The sequence below is a fragment of the Sturnus vulgaris genome, chromosome 1, assembly GCF_052056855.1.
Source record: "Sturnus vulgaris isolate bStuVul1 chromosome 1, bStuVul1.hap1, whole genome shotgun sequence".
Lineage (NCBI taxonomy): Eukaryota > Metazoa > Chordata > Aves > Passeriformes > Sturnidae > Sturnus > Sturnus vulgaris.
Genome location: NC_142243.1, coordinates 17,975,478 through 17,988,823, shown reverse-complemented (window position 1 = coordinate 17,988,823; position 13,346 = coordinate 17,975,478). Strand labels below are relative to the sequence as shown.

Genomic DNA, 13,346 nt, shown 5'->3' with positions numbered 1-13,346 from the left:
TGTTTTTCTACAGATTGTTGGGGGGGGGGTTAGGTGAGTTGTCTGCCTGTTAAATCTCTCATAATTTTGCAGTTTGCAGAAGTTAACCCCGTAATTCTTCTACTCTTGGATTTTCTAAGACAACAAAGTATGTCAACTGACTTGAGAAGAAACCCTGAAGAAAAACAGCTATCCCATTATTTGGGTGGGGAGGGGGTGGGTGGGTAGAAATCCTTCTGTAGAATAACCTTTACAGTGTCTAAAGCTGAGGGGGAATGTAGGAATAGTGAGGGACTCGACAATATCTGTTTTCTAATCAATTTTTTTCTTTTCTACTATAAACAGTTAAAGCTCTCAAGTATTCTCCTGTGACTATTAGAAGGATTCTTTTTCAATTAAACAAGAAAACGCTAACAAAAATACATTATTTACCCTATCAAGGCAAAAATCTGTCATTACTTAATGCTCTAGCTTTTGGAATTATTTTGACACTTAAAAAAATAATCTTCAGAGATCCATATGTACTTTCTTGTGACATCCAACAGCACAAAGCAAAACCATAGTCTCCCTCCCCTTGATAATTTATAGCCTTTGTAAGTGGTTAAAATGGTTTTAAAGTTTTTCCATCATTCAAATGCAATTTTGATTCATACTGACTGATCATCACTTGTGTTCCTCCTTTTAAGAAAAAATAGCCAGAGACCAGTTTTTAATTTAATGTAGTAACTGTTTTACAATTTTTTAAATATAAGAACAAAGTTTCTTAACCTAGATTAAAGACTTCTTTTATTATAAGTTTGTATAGGCAATCTCTGAAGGAAACTCAAGGCTTCACTAACTTCATACTATATTTTCTATGCTGCTGTCTATTATAAAGCATGACAAAGTCCACACTCAATATTAGCAACTGCACATGTATCTCCATGAAACTTCAATCCCAGTTCAGCATTAAATGCCTCTTGGAGATGCCCAACTAGCCATGAAATATAGACAGATGCAGGACAGATTACCAAAAACATCTCAAAAAAGGGAGTTGCTTTGTGTCATGTGAAGGGAGTTCATTCCAGGAACTGTAATTACATTTCTAGAAAAGGCTTCCTGTAAGGCATGAATCATATACAATTTAAGGAATTCCTCTGACTCCTAAGTCAAGACGACTTGTAGGAAAAAACCATCTACTTTGTGAGATTTGAATCTCTCTTCAGAGACAAAAAGAGATCTCTGCAAGACAAGTTCCATATATTGATTATTCCACATGTGAACTAAATCTGTGTGTTAAGCAATCCACAAAATTACTACAAAATAAGAAATACAATATAAAGAATTAAAATGAGTATAGCCCACTATTTAGAGCATACACTACCAATTCTTTTCATGAGGCTGTTTTTTTAGTGCTTACTCATAAGGAAGGACTATTTGCCCTCTGGAACAACTCATCAAGGATATCAGCAGAACATTCTGAAAACAAAGGCATTTAAAATGAATGTTCTTCGAGACTGTGACTGATGTGTCTGACTAATGAACAAGGTAATTGGGTTTATTTATCTAAACCAATCCTTTCTGGCTCAATAATGGGACTGACATTGTTCACAGCTGAGTAGGACTCCCTCCCTGAAAATCACAATGTAAGAAAAGCTATCAGAGAAAGGAACTTGATATTTCTTACATAAGGTTTCCCTTACATCTACACTGCAAATTATTTTTCAGTTTCAGGTTTGATTCTAAGACAATAATTTTAACCAATAATAATTGGAATAAATTGGAAAAAAAAGGAACTTCCTTGAAGATAAAGGTTATCTGAAAAGAAGAATATATAGTGAAACTCTCTTTGTCAAATTAGATTCTCTTTTTAAAATCACGGAGACTGTAATATTAAAATGAAAGCAACTTCTACTTTTAATAGGGATTCTCTATCTTACATGTCGGAAGACAGATTTTCTTTATGTTTAGTTCTGTAAAAATAATTTTGAAAGCAAATTCAAAATACATTAATACTTTGAGCATTTAATTTATTTTCTTTTTAATCAGATTAGTCCAGTAGAAAAAATCCCGAGTGATAAATTGCTTGGGCTGAGGAAAAAAGCAATAGCGAAGGCAGACATTGTCTCCCCTTAGGTTAAAATTAATATTAACTATCTTCTCTGTTTCACTAAATATGCTTTAAAACTAAAAACCATGAGATTGTTTTTCTAATACATAATTTTGTTGCATCAAAAACCAGGATGTAGTTACATGTTCTTATTTTGGATTGTTGATTGGTTACATTACCAAAACACATAGCTATAAAGAAGTATATTTGATTTTAATCTGAAAATACAGACAGTTTATCCAGTGACAGTTCCTTAATGCTGTTTTATCATTGTTATCATTAATAAATCCAAACAGCGGGAAAACATAGTTACAACAGGAATTTCTGTTGCAGAACAGCAGTGCAGATGGAAACATTTCACAGTGCTGTGGAATGGAGCATTTTTGATTATGCCAAGTTTGCCAGTTTTAATTCACTATAGCACCTTGAGTCTTCTAACATTCACTGAACTCTATCTTCCATTGTCTAGTACTATCAAAAGCCCATGTTCTAAAAATAACAAGCATGAGTTGACATTGCAATTTTAAGAGCAATCATATCTTCCTTCTTTGACACTCATCCTTTTCCTTTGTCAACAAAAATGAGATCTTCACATAAAGGGATCAAGTAACTTCTTAAGCAACAGGATCCTCCTTGGTCCATCAGCAGAACTGAACCAGGAATGCAATTTGATGTATCTGTTTAAACTGCTGGCTTCAGTCTTGGTTTTAAACAGTTCTTCATAAATAGAATCATGAAAAATCATGGAACACAATCATGACAGCTCTGCCAAAATAAACCAACAATCCTCTTCTCCACTGACTGGCAAAGTGTCTTAGCAAGATTACAGTGGCTGTATACTGAGATTCATAACCTAATCTCCATCGAAACCCCTGCACATTTTAACCCACCTGTGCATTTCTAACACATTGCTGGATACTGAAAAGGGACAAACTGGTATAAAGGATTGTTGAAGGACTCAGATATACAACATTCAGTTTGCTCCACTGGCAAGAATGGGAGTGTTATTGTACAAATGCATTTTGTCATTTCTTAAAAATTCTCTTAATATATTGGAGTGACGTTACAAATGTAACTGCAGCTCACATCAAAATAGTTTAAAAAAGCAAAAGAGTATGAGAGGAAGCAGTCCACAGCAAGCATTCTTTAGGACAGGACATCTTGCAGTGTGACTGCAGAAGGAATTATCCCTGTGACTGACACGTTCTGCAGTAGGAACTGTTAATGGAAAAGGGAACTGTCTGTGAGAACTGGCAAATCCAGCTAAAGCAGAGTTCAAGGACTTTCTTTTGCAAAGGCAGAAAGAAACCGACTGCATGGAACAACCCTGCCAAACCTAGAGCAATTTCTTGGTTTGCTGTATCTGCTTTACACAAACAATTTGTTTCCAGATCTTCTTAACAACGGGAAAATGAGAGAGAATGAAGTAGGATGAAGCTGGCAGGCCACAGGTCACTCTTCTAACCAAAAAGAGCAGGAGGGGAAAAAAAAAAAAAAAAGCTGTGGTCATTTCAGAAACCACATCTCATACAGACAGAACACTGAAGCAACTGTTATTTAAGTGACTCAGCTGAATATAGAATCTCTTGCCAGAAGTGTCCAGACATTATTTGTCCTCCTTATTGCAAGAGGTATTACCCTGCAGCTTCAATAAGTGTGGCTTATAAGGAGGCACATTAATGGGAAACACAGAGGACTAAAGATGGCAGAAGGGCAGGAACCAGAAGACAACTGGGGCAGGCCAAAAGGTAAAACAGAAATGTGCATCCCACCTGCCTAAGCTTTTTCAAAGTGAACTTACCTGAAAGTCTTGATCATCAATTCCAAATCTCTCTCTTAGATTACGGAAAACCATTGGACAATATTCTTTAAATTTGAAATGACTTGGCATGTTTTCTCTGAAAGAAGATAAAACCAATTCAACTTCATTACTGTGCATATATAACAAGTAACTCTAGAGAATTTTGTCTCAAAGCTCTTCATAGAAAGCTGAGGGTAACAATCATCTTAAAATTTGTCTTCTAATGCCTTTTTTCAGTGAGATTGGGTTATTTTGCTTTTCTTCACAATTTTTAATGAATGTTTATTAGCTTGCTATAACATCATTATATCATAGCTAAGGAACTACAACAACGATAAAATGAACACAAACTGTATTTTGACAATTCTGAAACACGGACTCAAAAGAAAATAATGCTTCCCCACTGCCCTAAACTTACTTCAAAGGTGAAATCTAAGATTGGATTATAAAAGAATTACTATATCATCTGTGACATCAAAAAGTACTAATAGTGCCAAAACTTCAAGAAAATTTGACTTGTCCAACATAGAACTAGTTTTAATATCATAGTGTTATTTTTAGACTTATACAAGAGAAAAGTTATTTTGATCTTTGTCACAAAGCAGAGGACCCAAAGTAGCAGAATTTCTTTTCTCCATATATTCTTGAATTTTCTTTACATATTTTCTTGAATTCTGGTTACATACAAACCAATATTAATAGTTTTGTATCTCTGTACATACTGCTCACGGGGCATTTTATTTTTAAGAGATAACAGATATTACATGAAATTACTGTAGTACTTTTGAAGCCTCTATAAGATGGGTATGATTTTGTATTATGGAAAATAAAAAGCTGAACATTATTCACATTTGATATAGGCTTTAGATTCTCATTCTTATTCAAATACTACACTTCATAAAGAGCACATGCACATGAAGTTATGTTTTTCGAAATACACAAATAAATGCTTATATCAGCCATAAATAATCACACCAAGAAAGTAGCACCTTCAATATCTAAGATACTCATAAGGCAATAATAAACCATATGGAGGAAAAATTCTACCCAGCAACCTTTGCTGTTGCTTTTTAGAACAGCACAGATGGTTGTGTTTATCTCAGGATTAACTTAATCATCAAAACTTCAGTCCCATGCACTGAAAAATAACAGAGTTCATAGTACTTTATAAAAATATCACTGCCACTATCCACTTCTACACAAAATTGTTAGTTGTACTTACTTGTTGAAAAGGTGATTGTCCACCTTTATCTTTGAGTATGCTTTGAAATCATCTGGCATCAACATAACAGGGATTTGAACATGGCTCAGTTCATTGATCTAGAGAAAACAGAATACATTTACTTGCTGCTGGCTTTGCAAAGATGCTACATATATATTTTAATTCTGAAAGCTACTATTTCCTGTGCATATATCCCAGGAGTGAATGCAGGTAATGGAAGAATGCAAAAGCAGTGTTATTCTTTGCAGATCAAATGCAATCTCAAGAGTGGCACTTTGGAAGAGAAGAAACTGCATTCCATATTTAGACTTGTTTCAAAAATTTAAAAAGTGCTTTAAAGAACACCTGGAGCATACTTTTTATGGAAGGTCAATGACAATGCCAGCAAAATGATCTCCTATCCCAATACATTGCTCTTGCTTTGTCAGTCAAGCTATGATTTCCACAAATAATTCAGCTTCCAATGACTATTTACCCCTGAAGCTTATGAAGTAATCTTACATGCATGTGTCTTGAACTGTTTATAGTAAACAAAGTGAATTTTTCCATCCATGTAAATGTACATACTTGCAGTCCAATAAGCAGAAGTTTGTTTCTTCCACCAGTGCAAAACTCAGACAAGTTTTTTTAAGTCCCAGTATTCAGGCATTTCTTTGATTGTTCATATTGGACAAACCACTTAAATATAAATTTTTGCTTAGAGATGCATGTAAGTCCCAAGGTTTTCTTTATTTTCTTACATTTATGTGGATCACCTACTCTTTCTAGCTTTGAAATGAACATTACCAGTGTTTTCCAGATTAGGATTTTTCCACTCATATTTATAATTTACTTCTGACCACATCTCTATTATAAAATGTAGACAAGTTTACCATGACCTAGTTTGTAGGTATGTTTTTAGTATTGCATGTATTAGTCTACCCTTACTTTACTTAAGTTTAACTAAAATATGATAAATACAAGACAGAATTGTTAAGCTTGCAATGGTCCCTCCAATCCAGGAAAGAGATACCCATTACAACAACAGTCACCAAATATCCATGACATACGTTTTATCCATGTTTTTACGGTACTCTACACCCTGGTCACGCATCTCAATTTACCCAGTCAAAACTTTTTGCTCATACAGAGCACAATTTTTCTCAGCAGTTGTCTACAGGGCTTAGAGGGAAGCCCCACTCTAAGAATGGAAATGCACACTGGGAATGGATCTAGAAACACAGGTGTGTTCCTCTGCTCCCTAGCACTGCTTATCCACCAGTGTTTTCCAACTAGGAAGATGTTAAGCCTGTAAATGCTACCCTGCTTAAGAGAGGCTTTTGGAGAAACCTTCAGTGAAGCAGCTATTAGAAATACTGGAAATTAGGAATAAACCAAATGCACTCCCTGCAAGCATGACCTTCAGGAGAACTGAAGTTAAATAAAATATGAAAAGAGTGAAGAGTCTTCTAGCTCTTAAGCAGAAGAAAGAAACCAACACGGGCAGGCAGGTCAGGCGGTCTCCTTACCTTTCAACACTTTAAAGCCCCAGTAATGTGCCCTGCTATGTCTCATTTTTATCATTCACATCCTTGCAGCTCACATGAAAACTGCTAAGATCTGCTGAATTTTACAAAGTGCTTCTTTGGAAAGACCTGAAGAGTTCTAGATACAAGCATGGCAGCTATAAGTAGAGCAGAGAAAGGAAAGAGAAAGATGTCTGGGATGAGCTCAAAGTGCTCCACTCCTCAGAGTTGCTCTTTCCCCACTCCAAAGGGAGAGAAAGAAGAAACTCCAATAAATTTTTGAAAACACAGCTGTACAAGCCTAATAAATCATGATGACACCTCATTAAATACAACATAAAATAACAAAATGCTGATTGAAAAATCACTACATCCAACATACATGCTCTTTACTGAAGCTGATACCGCTGTACATCAATCTCACCCTGAAGCCACAAAGCAGTTCACGGGTCTGCAGAACAAATAAAACTAGGGACATATAGATATATTACCGAGAGATAGAAAATTCTGAGTTTGTTTTTTGTTTTACAGAATTACCATCTCTTTCAGATTGCCAGATCACAAAAATTTCACACTTGAACAAAGAGTAGCAGAAATGTACATGCATATACATTCCAGACAAAAATGATCCCAAGAACACCTTCTGCTGAATACTGTCAGAAATGCTGAATTCAAACATCTTCAACTATCTACAACAACAAAATTTGCTTGCAAATTTGCATTTTAGATTATCAAAACTGCATTGATCAAATTTTTATGTGTACTTGCTTTCTTAATTTGCTGATATAAAGTTTCTCTGCATACATCATCTGTAGATTAGCTTTCATGCTGCGGATATTTAAATTTGTGCTATGTAATGGCACAGTTTTACTTGTGCCTGTAGGCCTTACAAGCATCACCTACACAGTGGAATGAAAAAGCCTTTTTATGTTCATACTTTGGGGATTCTTTGATTTTAAGAAAAAAAATTCCAAAATACTTCTCCTAAGAAGTTCCTTACAAGCTGTGAATGTATACTCTCCCCATTCCCCAACCAAGCAGAAAAATGCCCACTAACAGAAGGTTTGATGGTTTTGTTTTGTTTTTTTCAGGAGGTATGAGTTTTTCAGGGTGCTTTTTTTGTTGGCATTTTTGGTTGGTTGCTTTGGGTTTTGGTTGTTTTTGGGTGGAGGGTTTTTTTTTAAGATTCATCCAAATCTGAGGTAAGTAAAAGTAATTTCTCTAATATTTTTGGGAATTCCTTTCTAGCAGAATAGGAAAATAAAAAAATTAGGTGATGAATACACAATAGAAGTGACCTTTGGCATAGCACACCAGCTCAGTAATGGTATATCCCAGCAGCATAGACCATTAATTAATTTAAACCTTTCAAGTATAAAGTCTGGTTCTCTGTCTAATAGCACATTTTTGGGCAGATTTGATGAGGCCAGGCTGGAAAATGCACACAAGACAGAATGGAATACCCGTGTCATTAGATCTTGGTGGAAACTGGAACCATACTGGGGGGGGCAGGGAGGAGAAACAATATCCAAAACAACCCCCCCAAACAGCTCTTGAAAAGCTAAAAGAAAAAGAGAAAGGTCAGACGGATCAATTCTCTGCTTTGCCATCACTGTGTGAAGAAACAGTCACATCTGAAAGACACTAAATATGAAATGTAAAGAAGACAACTTGAGTCTTCCAGATTATCTCAAATATTTTGCTTCTTTTTCTGTGTTTGAAAGTTAAGCACAATGGAAAATGCATTAAGATGAATGTGATACCTTTGACAAGTATTATGCCCATCTCTTCATGTTACCCATTAAATAAAGTTAGCTCCCTTAGCAATAGCAAATGAAATGCGTGTGAGGATGAAAGTTCAGTATTCCAAATTACAACAGAAACTGTGTTACAATAGCTATAATAATTACATAAGAAATACCCATTTTCCTCTAAGGATTGCTTTTGAATGTAATAAAATCATAAGCAAGAAAATTTCCCACAAGAGATAATTGCAAAGCATAAATGAAGCAAAAAGAGCTCACTGGACAGAAGACTCAGGATCAAACGTTCATTTAACTGCAATTATTTCTGAGAATCCTCATGTACAGTATTTCTATAATAAATGCATGCACATCATACTGAAAAGGAAAATTCTTTTAGTCCTGCAACCTACATCCTTTAATTGCCTTAAATTATTGTTGCCAATGCGAAACTTTGCTGCAGTTTGTCTTTTTTGAAATGGACAATGCTTGTTGTGTCTTTGAGGAATTCAAATCCTGTAAAATAGCCTTAGAGAATGTATTGTTTTAAATATGAATGACTACAGTTTTAGTTGCACAGTAACCATGCATATTATGTATAAATACCTCAGGTGAATTAATAACATTTGTAAACCTATGCACACACAGTATTAACAAGTGACCCAGAAACCTCCCTTTAAGTAATTAATTCAGCATCTTCTGTGATATTACTATAAACACAGGTGGTTATGTGACTTGGAAACATCTCCCAACAACTTACAAGCTTTAAGACAGAATTATGTTAAAAGCCTTAGACTGTCATTGCCCCTTTAAACACACATACAAAAAATTGTGGCTCAGAGTGGTGGCTCGACCATGGGAGGTGGAAGAGGGCCAAAGCAAAAAGAAGCTTTCAGGCAAAAAACGAGTGATTGCAACTCATTTTGCTCCTGCAGGTTTAGGATTGAATTCACACTGTCAGGAAAACAGAGGTTGTAATTAAACTGCAAATAAGGGAATAATAAAAGCCTACTGGACATTGAATAAATAGTAAGACTCAGCTGGTAATGATTTTGAAATTAGCACACAGAGAGGTGTTCCCACAAAGCCATCTTATATTGGTGACATTTCAAATAAGCTTCTCTAATTTATATGATTTGAAATCAAGCAATGAATATATCATAAATTGTTAGGCATTATTAATGGCCCTTATTTAATTCAGATACATTCACCCTAAACACCACATTACTAGGGCAATGCATAATTAAACATTAGTTTTCATTCTGTCAGAACATAAGCAGCAATAAATTGCTTGTATGCAAAGCAGACAATGAGATATTTAAACTGCATATAATAAAGGCAATTTACAGCATATATTACATGTTTAGCTAGAAGAGTCAGAACAACAATCCTGTTTTCCAACAGATACAAGCTGATGCCTATTGCTACGATGTTACAGCAAGAAACCTGTGTAACACATTACAGCTGGTATTACACATTTAAAAACCCAAACCAAGCAACCAACCAACCAACCAAAAAAAAAACCAAAAACCCAAAACATAAAGAAACCCAAAAAAGCCATACACAATGCCCAAAATTTAATCCCAAGCAGACCACAAATCACACTCAGACTACTTAGCACTGCCTAGTTTCTTTTGAAACTCTCTTCCTATTAAAGCCTTCATATTCTCTTGGGTTTTTTTTCATTTAATGCTGCAGCCTTAGTATACAGCATAGATAGTGTTTCCTTTAACGTATCAGCCCACCAGACTTGCTGAAACTATGGAGGGATGAGCTGTTTTCACACTGAACAGCCTGATAAAACATTTAAATTGCAGTTACAGCTCTTGGCAGCTTCACACAGGAAAATTCCTGCTGCTCCTGATGCTGGATGTGGAAGAAGTTGTGGAAGTGCTACTTTCTTTTCAGTTGTTTATCTCCCAGCTCTCTTTCTGCACTGAAAGCTAATTCACTGCAGTCTGATCTGTTGAGACAAACAAGCTACAACTGGTTTGTTACTCTAGGAGAAAGTCAAGTGCATTTTTCACAAATTTGTGTATTTTTAAACACTGATTTTGGAAGAAGTGGGAGTGGTAGAGACTTCGGAAGAAAGAAATTATTGGGGTATAAAAATAGAACTGAACTTTTAACATCAACAGCAGTTCTGAGATTTTTATGTTCAGGGCTTTACTTTCTGCATCACAGCTTCTACTTTGGGAAAGAAACTTGCAGAGATCTGAAGAGAGAAAATATCAAACCATATTTTTGGTTCAGACACAAAGTCACCATTTTGAACAGGCCACAGACTTCCTCACTGGCACACTTAATTTATTTACTGGTAGTTTAATGCTTATGAAAGGCAGCCTATGGGTTTCTAGTGGATTGGTCTTACAAAACGGGCCACAGAACAAGAACACAACACAGGAAACTATTTGGAGTATAAAATTTCACATTTAGGGGACTATTATTCCTCATTCATGCAGCACCTTCTTAATACTGAACACCTGCAGGTCTTACCAAACAGAGAATTTTCCTGATCACTAAGCATAGTCACCTAGAAGATAAAGTTTCTTAATCTTATTCATTCTACTGTCCTGTAAAAAGCCCTTTCCAAAGCTGCTCCTATTTTGTAAGGAGCAGAGGTTTAGGTTAAAGCACAACAGGCAGAGTGGTGACAGGCAGAGCTATAGGCAGGCATTTACATCCTCTCCTTCCCAGATGTGGAACACACTGTGGTATTGCTACCAGGACAGTAAACGCCTTGTGCTAAAGTATAAACTGAAAGTGAAGTGATTATTTTACAACTCTTTGAAATCTACCTTGAAGGGTCTGAAAAGGGTGGATGAGGTCAGCAGCTAATCAATTTTGTGGAAGACATTTGCCTGTTACAGGGCAAAGCCATCATTTGATAAATGTCATTTGACAGTTTAAATTACACTCAAACCCATTCTTGCAAGAGAAATAAAAGGTTAAGCTAAGTTCTGCTGTAGAGAAATAAATCAGTTCAGCAAAATACTCCTTAATTTGTTTTAAATGAGGTTTTCATCATTTCAATCACACAAAAATTCATCTCTTTCCCCTGCCTCCCCCTACTACCCTGCAAGGTAAAAACTACCCAGGCTTTAAAAAAAATTTTGCAATGTGTTAGACTTTAGAAGGCATAGAAGACTTTTATATAAGGAATTTCCAGTTACCTATTCAGAATCAAGTCCCAAAATTAATGCAATTATATGACTAAGAAAAACAGAGGCTAAAACATTTAGCTTTTTCTGAGTCTCTAGAATAATTGCAATTTAAGGTATTTGAACAGAAAACAAAATTTAAAACAAAACAAAAACCAAACCAAACAAACTTAAACCACCTTGCTGCCAGGTAACAGGCAGCTACATAAAAGAATCTAAATTTTACATGTCTCAAAACATCTACCAGTAATTACCAGAGCAGCTTTGTGCTTTTAAAGTTCAGGTGATACCTGTCATTATATTTCTGGCTTTCAATAAAATTCAGTAACTTAATACTAGAAAAGTAGGCCCAACTGAACCAAAAGCATTCCAAACTGCCTTAATGCATACTTTTCCTTAAGTACTAACCACAAAATATCTGAAATACCCCACAAAAGTATTAAATATATATCATATTTAGCAATACTGAGAAATGAACACCTCAATTACAGCTTTCATATTTTATCAAAAAGAGTGGCAAGACCTCTTTGAAGTCTTATGATCTGCCTTTGAATTAAAAAAAACAAAATCAAAAATTTCACAGCAGACCCCAGATATTTTCATGAGACTCCCTAGCTGCTGCTTTCCACAGGAAAAGGATCTGTTTGGGCAGGGAAGGTCTGTAGTACATGCATCCACGTGGAAAACAGGATATTGTGACATACTCAAGAAAGCTCTGGACAGGATATTGTGACATACCAAGCACAGTCCTAAAACAGAGCAAAGAAATGGTTTTCAAAGAGCATTCATGTTCATTATTAAATTTGGAGTATGAGGGTCCAAAAATCTATACAAAGGGTTTTATAGCTTGGTTATCACTCCTGTTTAAAGAATTTGGAATGTGAAGGTTTAAAGAACCTAGAACAAAAGCACTTAAATCGCATTTCCTTTCCAAATATTTTGATGCACGCTTTTAAGTCTTTCAAGTCCCTTGGACATTTGCACAGTCTAGAATATCCAGAACAGCTGCTGTATACTGTCAGACAAACATTAAGTCACATTTCTACAGATTTGGTTAAAGTTCTCATGAATCTCCTTACACATTTCAATGAGTGCAAAAATTAACACTTCATAATGTGCCAAACAATCAAAGGCCAAAAATAAATTAAGCAGCTCAGATATAACGTCTGCCATGATAATCCCTCATTCTCCTAAAAGCTAGGTCAAATGCCATAATATGTACAAGTACATTAATGCCCATTAATGAAATGGGAAATAGAATAATAGAAATATGACTTATTTGTACTGGCGATTTTTGACAAGCTAAACACTTCTAGCAGCAAACGGCACACAAAAATAAAATCCTATCTCAGTCCAACAGGAAACTGTAAAGGACTGTAAGCTCTTCATATCTGGATGAGTTGTGAGGCACACTTTACACATGAGCTCATCCTTGTTTGCAAATGCAACTGTTAAGAGGACAACAAGACAAGGGACACAGCTCAGAGAACAATTTGCAAGCTATTAGCTTGCCACAAACCTGATAAAATAATATTTTATTTTTTGAGCAAAAATATCAAATAGTCTTGAAACTTAAATTTGTGCTGGGAGGTTGAGGCACTTTGACAATCTTTTATATCAATGGGCATTCTCAATTATTGTTTGGAGTACTGATTTAAAATATACACACTTGTCACAAGGTCTGATAGCCATCTGGTCTGTATTTTTCTAATTAAAAAACAAAATGCTTATCTGGCAACAGATAAACTTTTAGCTCATTTGGCTTTGTCCTAAAAGCTTCACAAAAGAATGACTAAAAAGAGGAAGATGATAGGAGGTACAAGGTATTTATTATGACATAGGGAAAG

General features: G+C 35.4%; 1 protein-coding gene across 4 annotated transcripts in view; it reads right to left on the bottom strand.

Moving 5' to 3' along the window:
- The window catches only part of PIP4K2A (phosphatidylinositol-5-phosphate 4-kinase type 2 alpha), a 107,102-nt gene that overhangs the window by 45,088 nt on the left and 48,668 nt on the right, over window positions 1–13,346 (bottom strand). For all 4 annotated transcript variants that reach the window (XM_014882204.2, XM_088160568.1, XM_088160573.1 and 1 more), the window contains exons 2-3: window positions 5,092–5,189; window positions 3,870–3,966 (exon numbers count right to left, since the gene is read on the bottom strand). In XM_014882204.2, coding sequence (XP_014737690.1) covers window positions 3,870–3,966; window positions 5,092–5,189 — 195 coding nt within the window. The remainder of the gene's footprint in view (window positions 1–3,869; window positions 3,967–5,091; window positions 5,190–13,346) is intronic.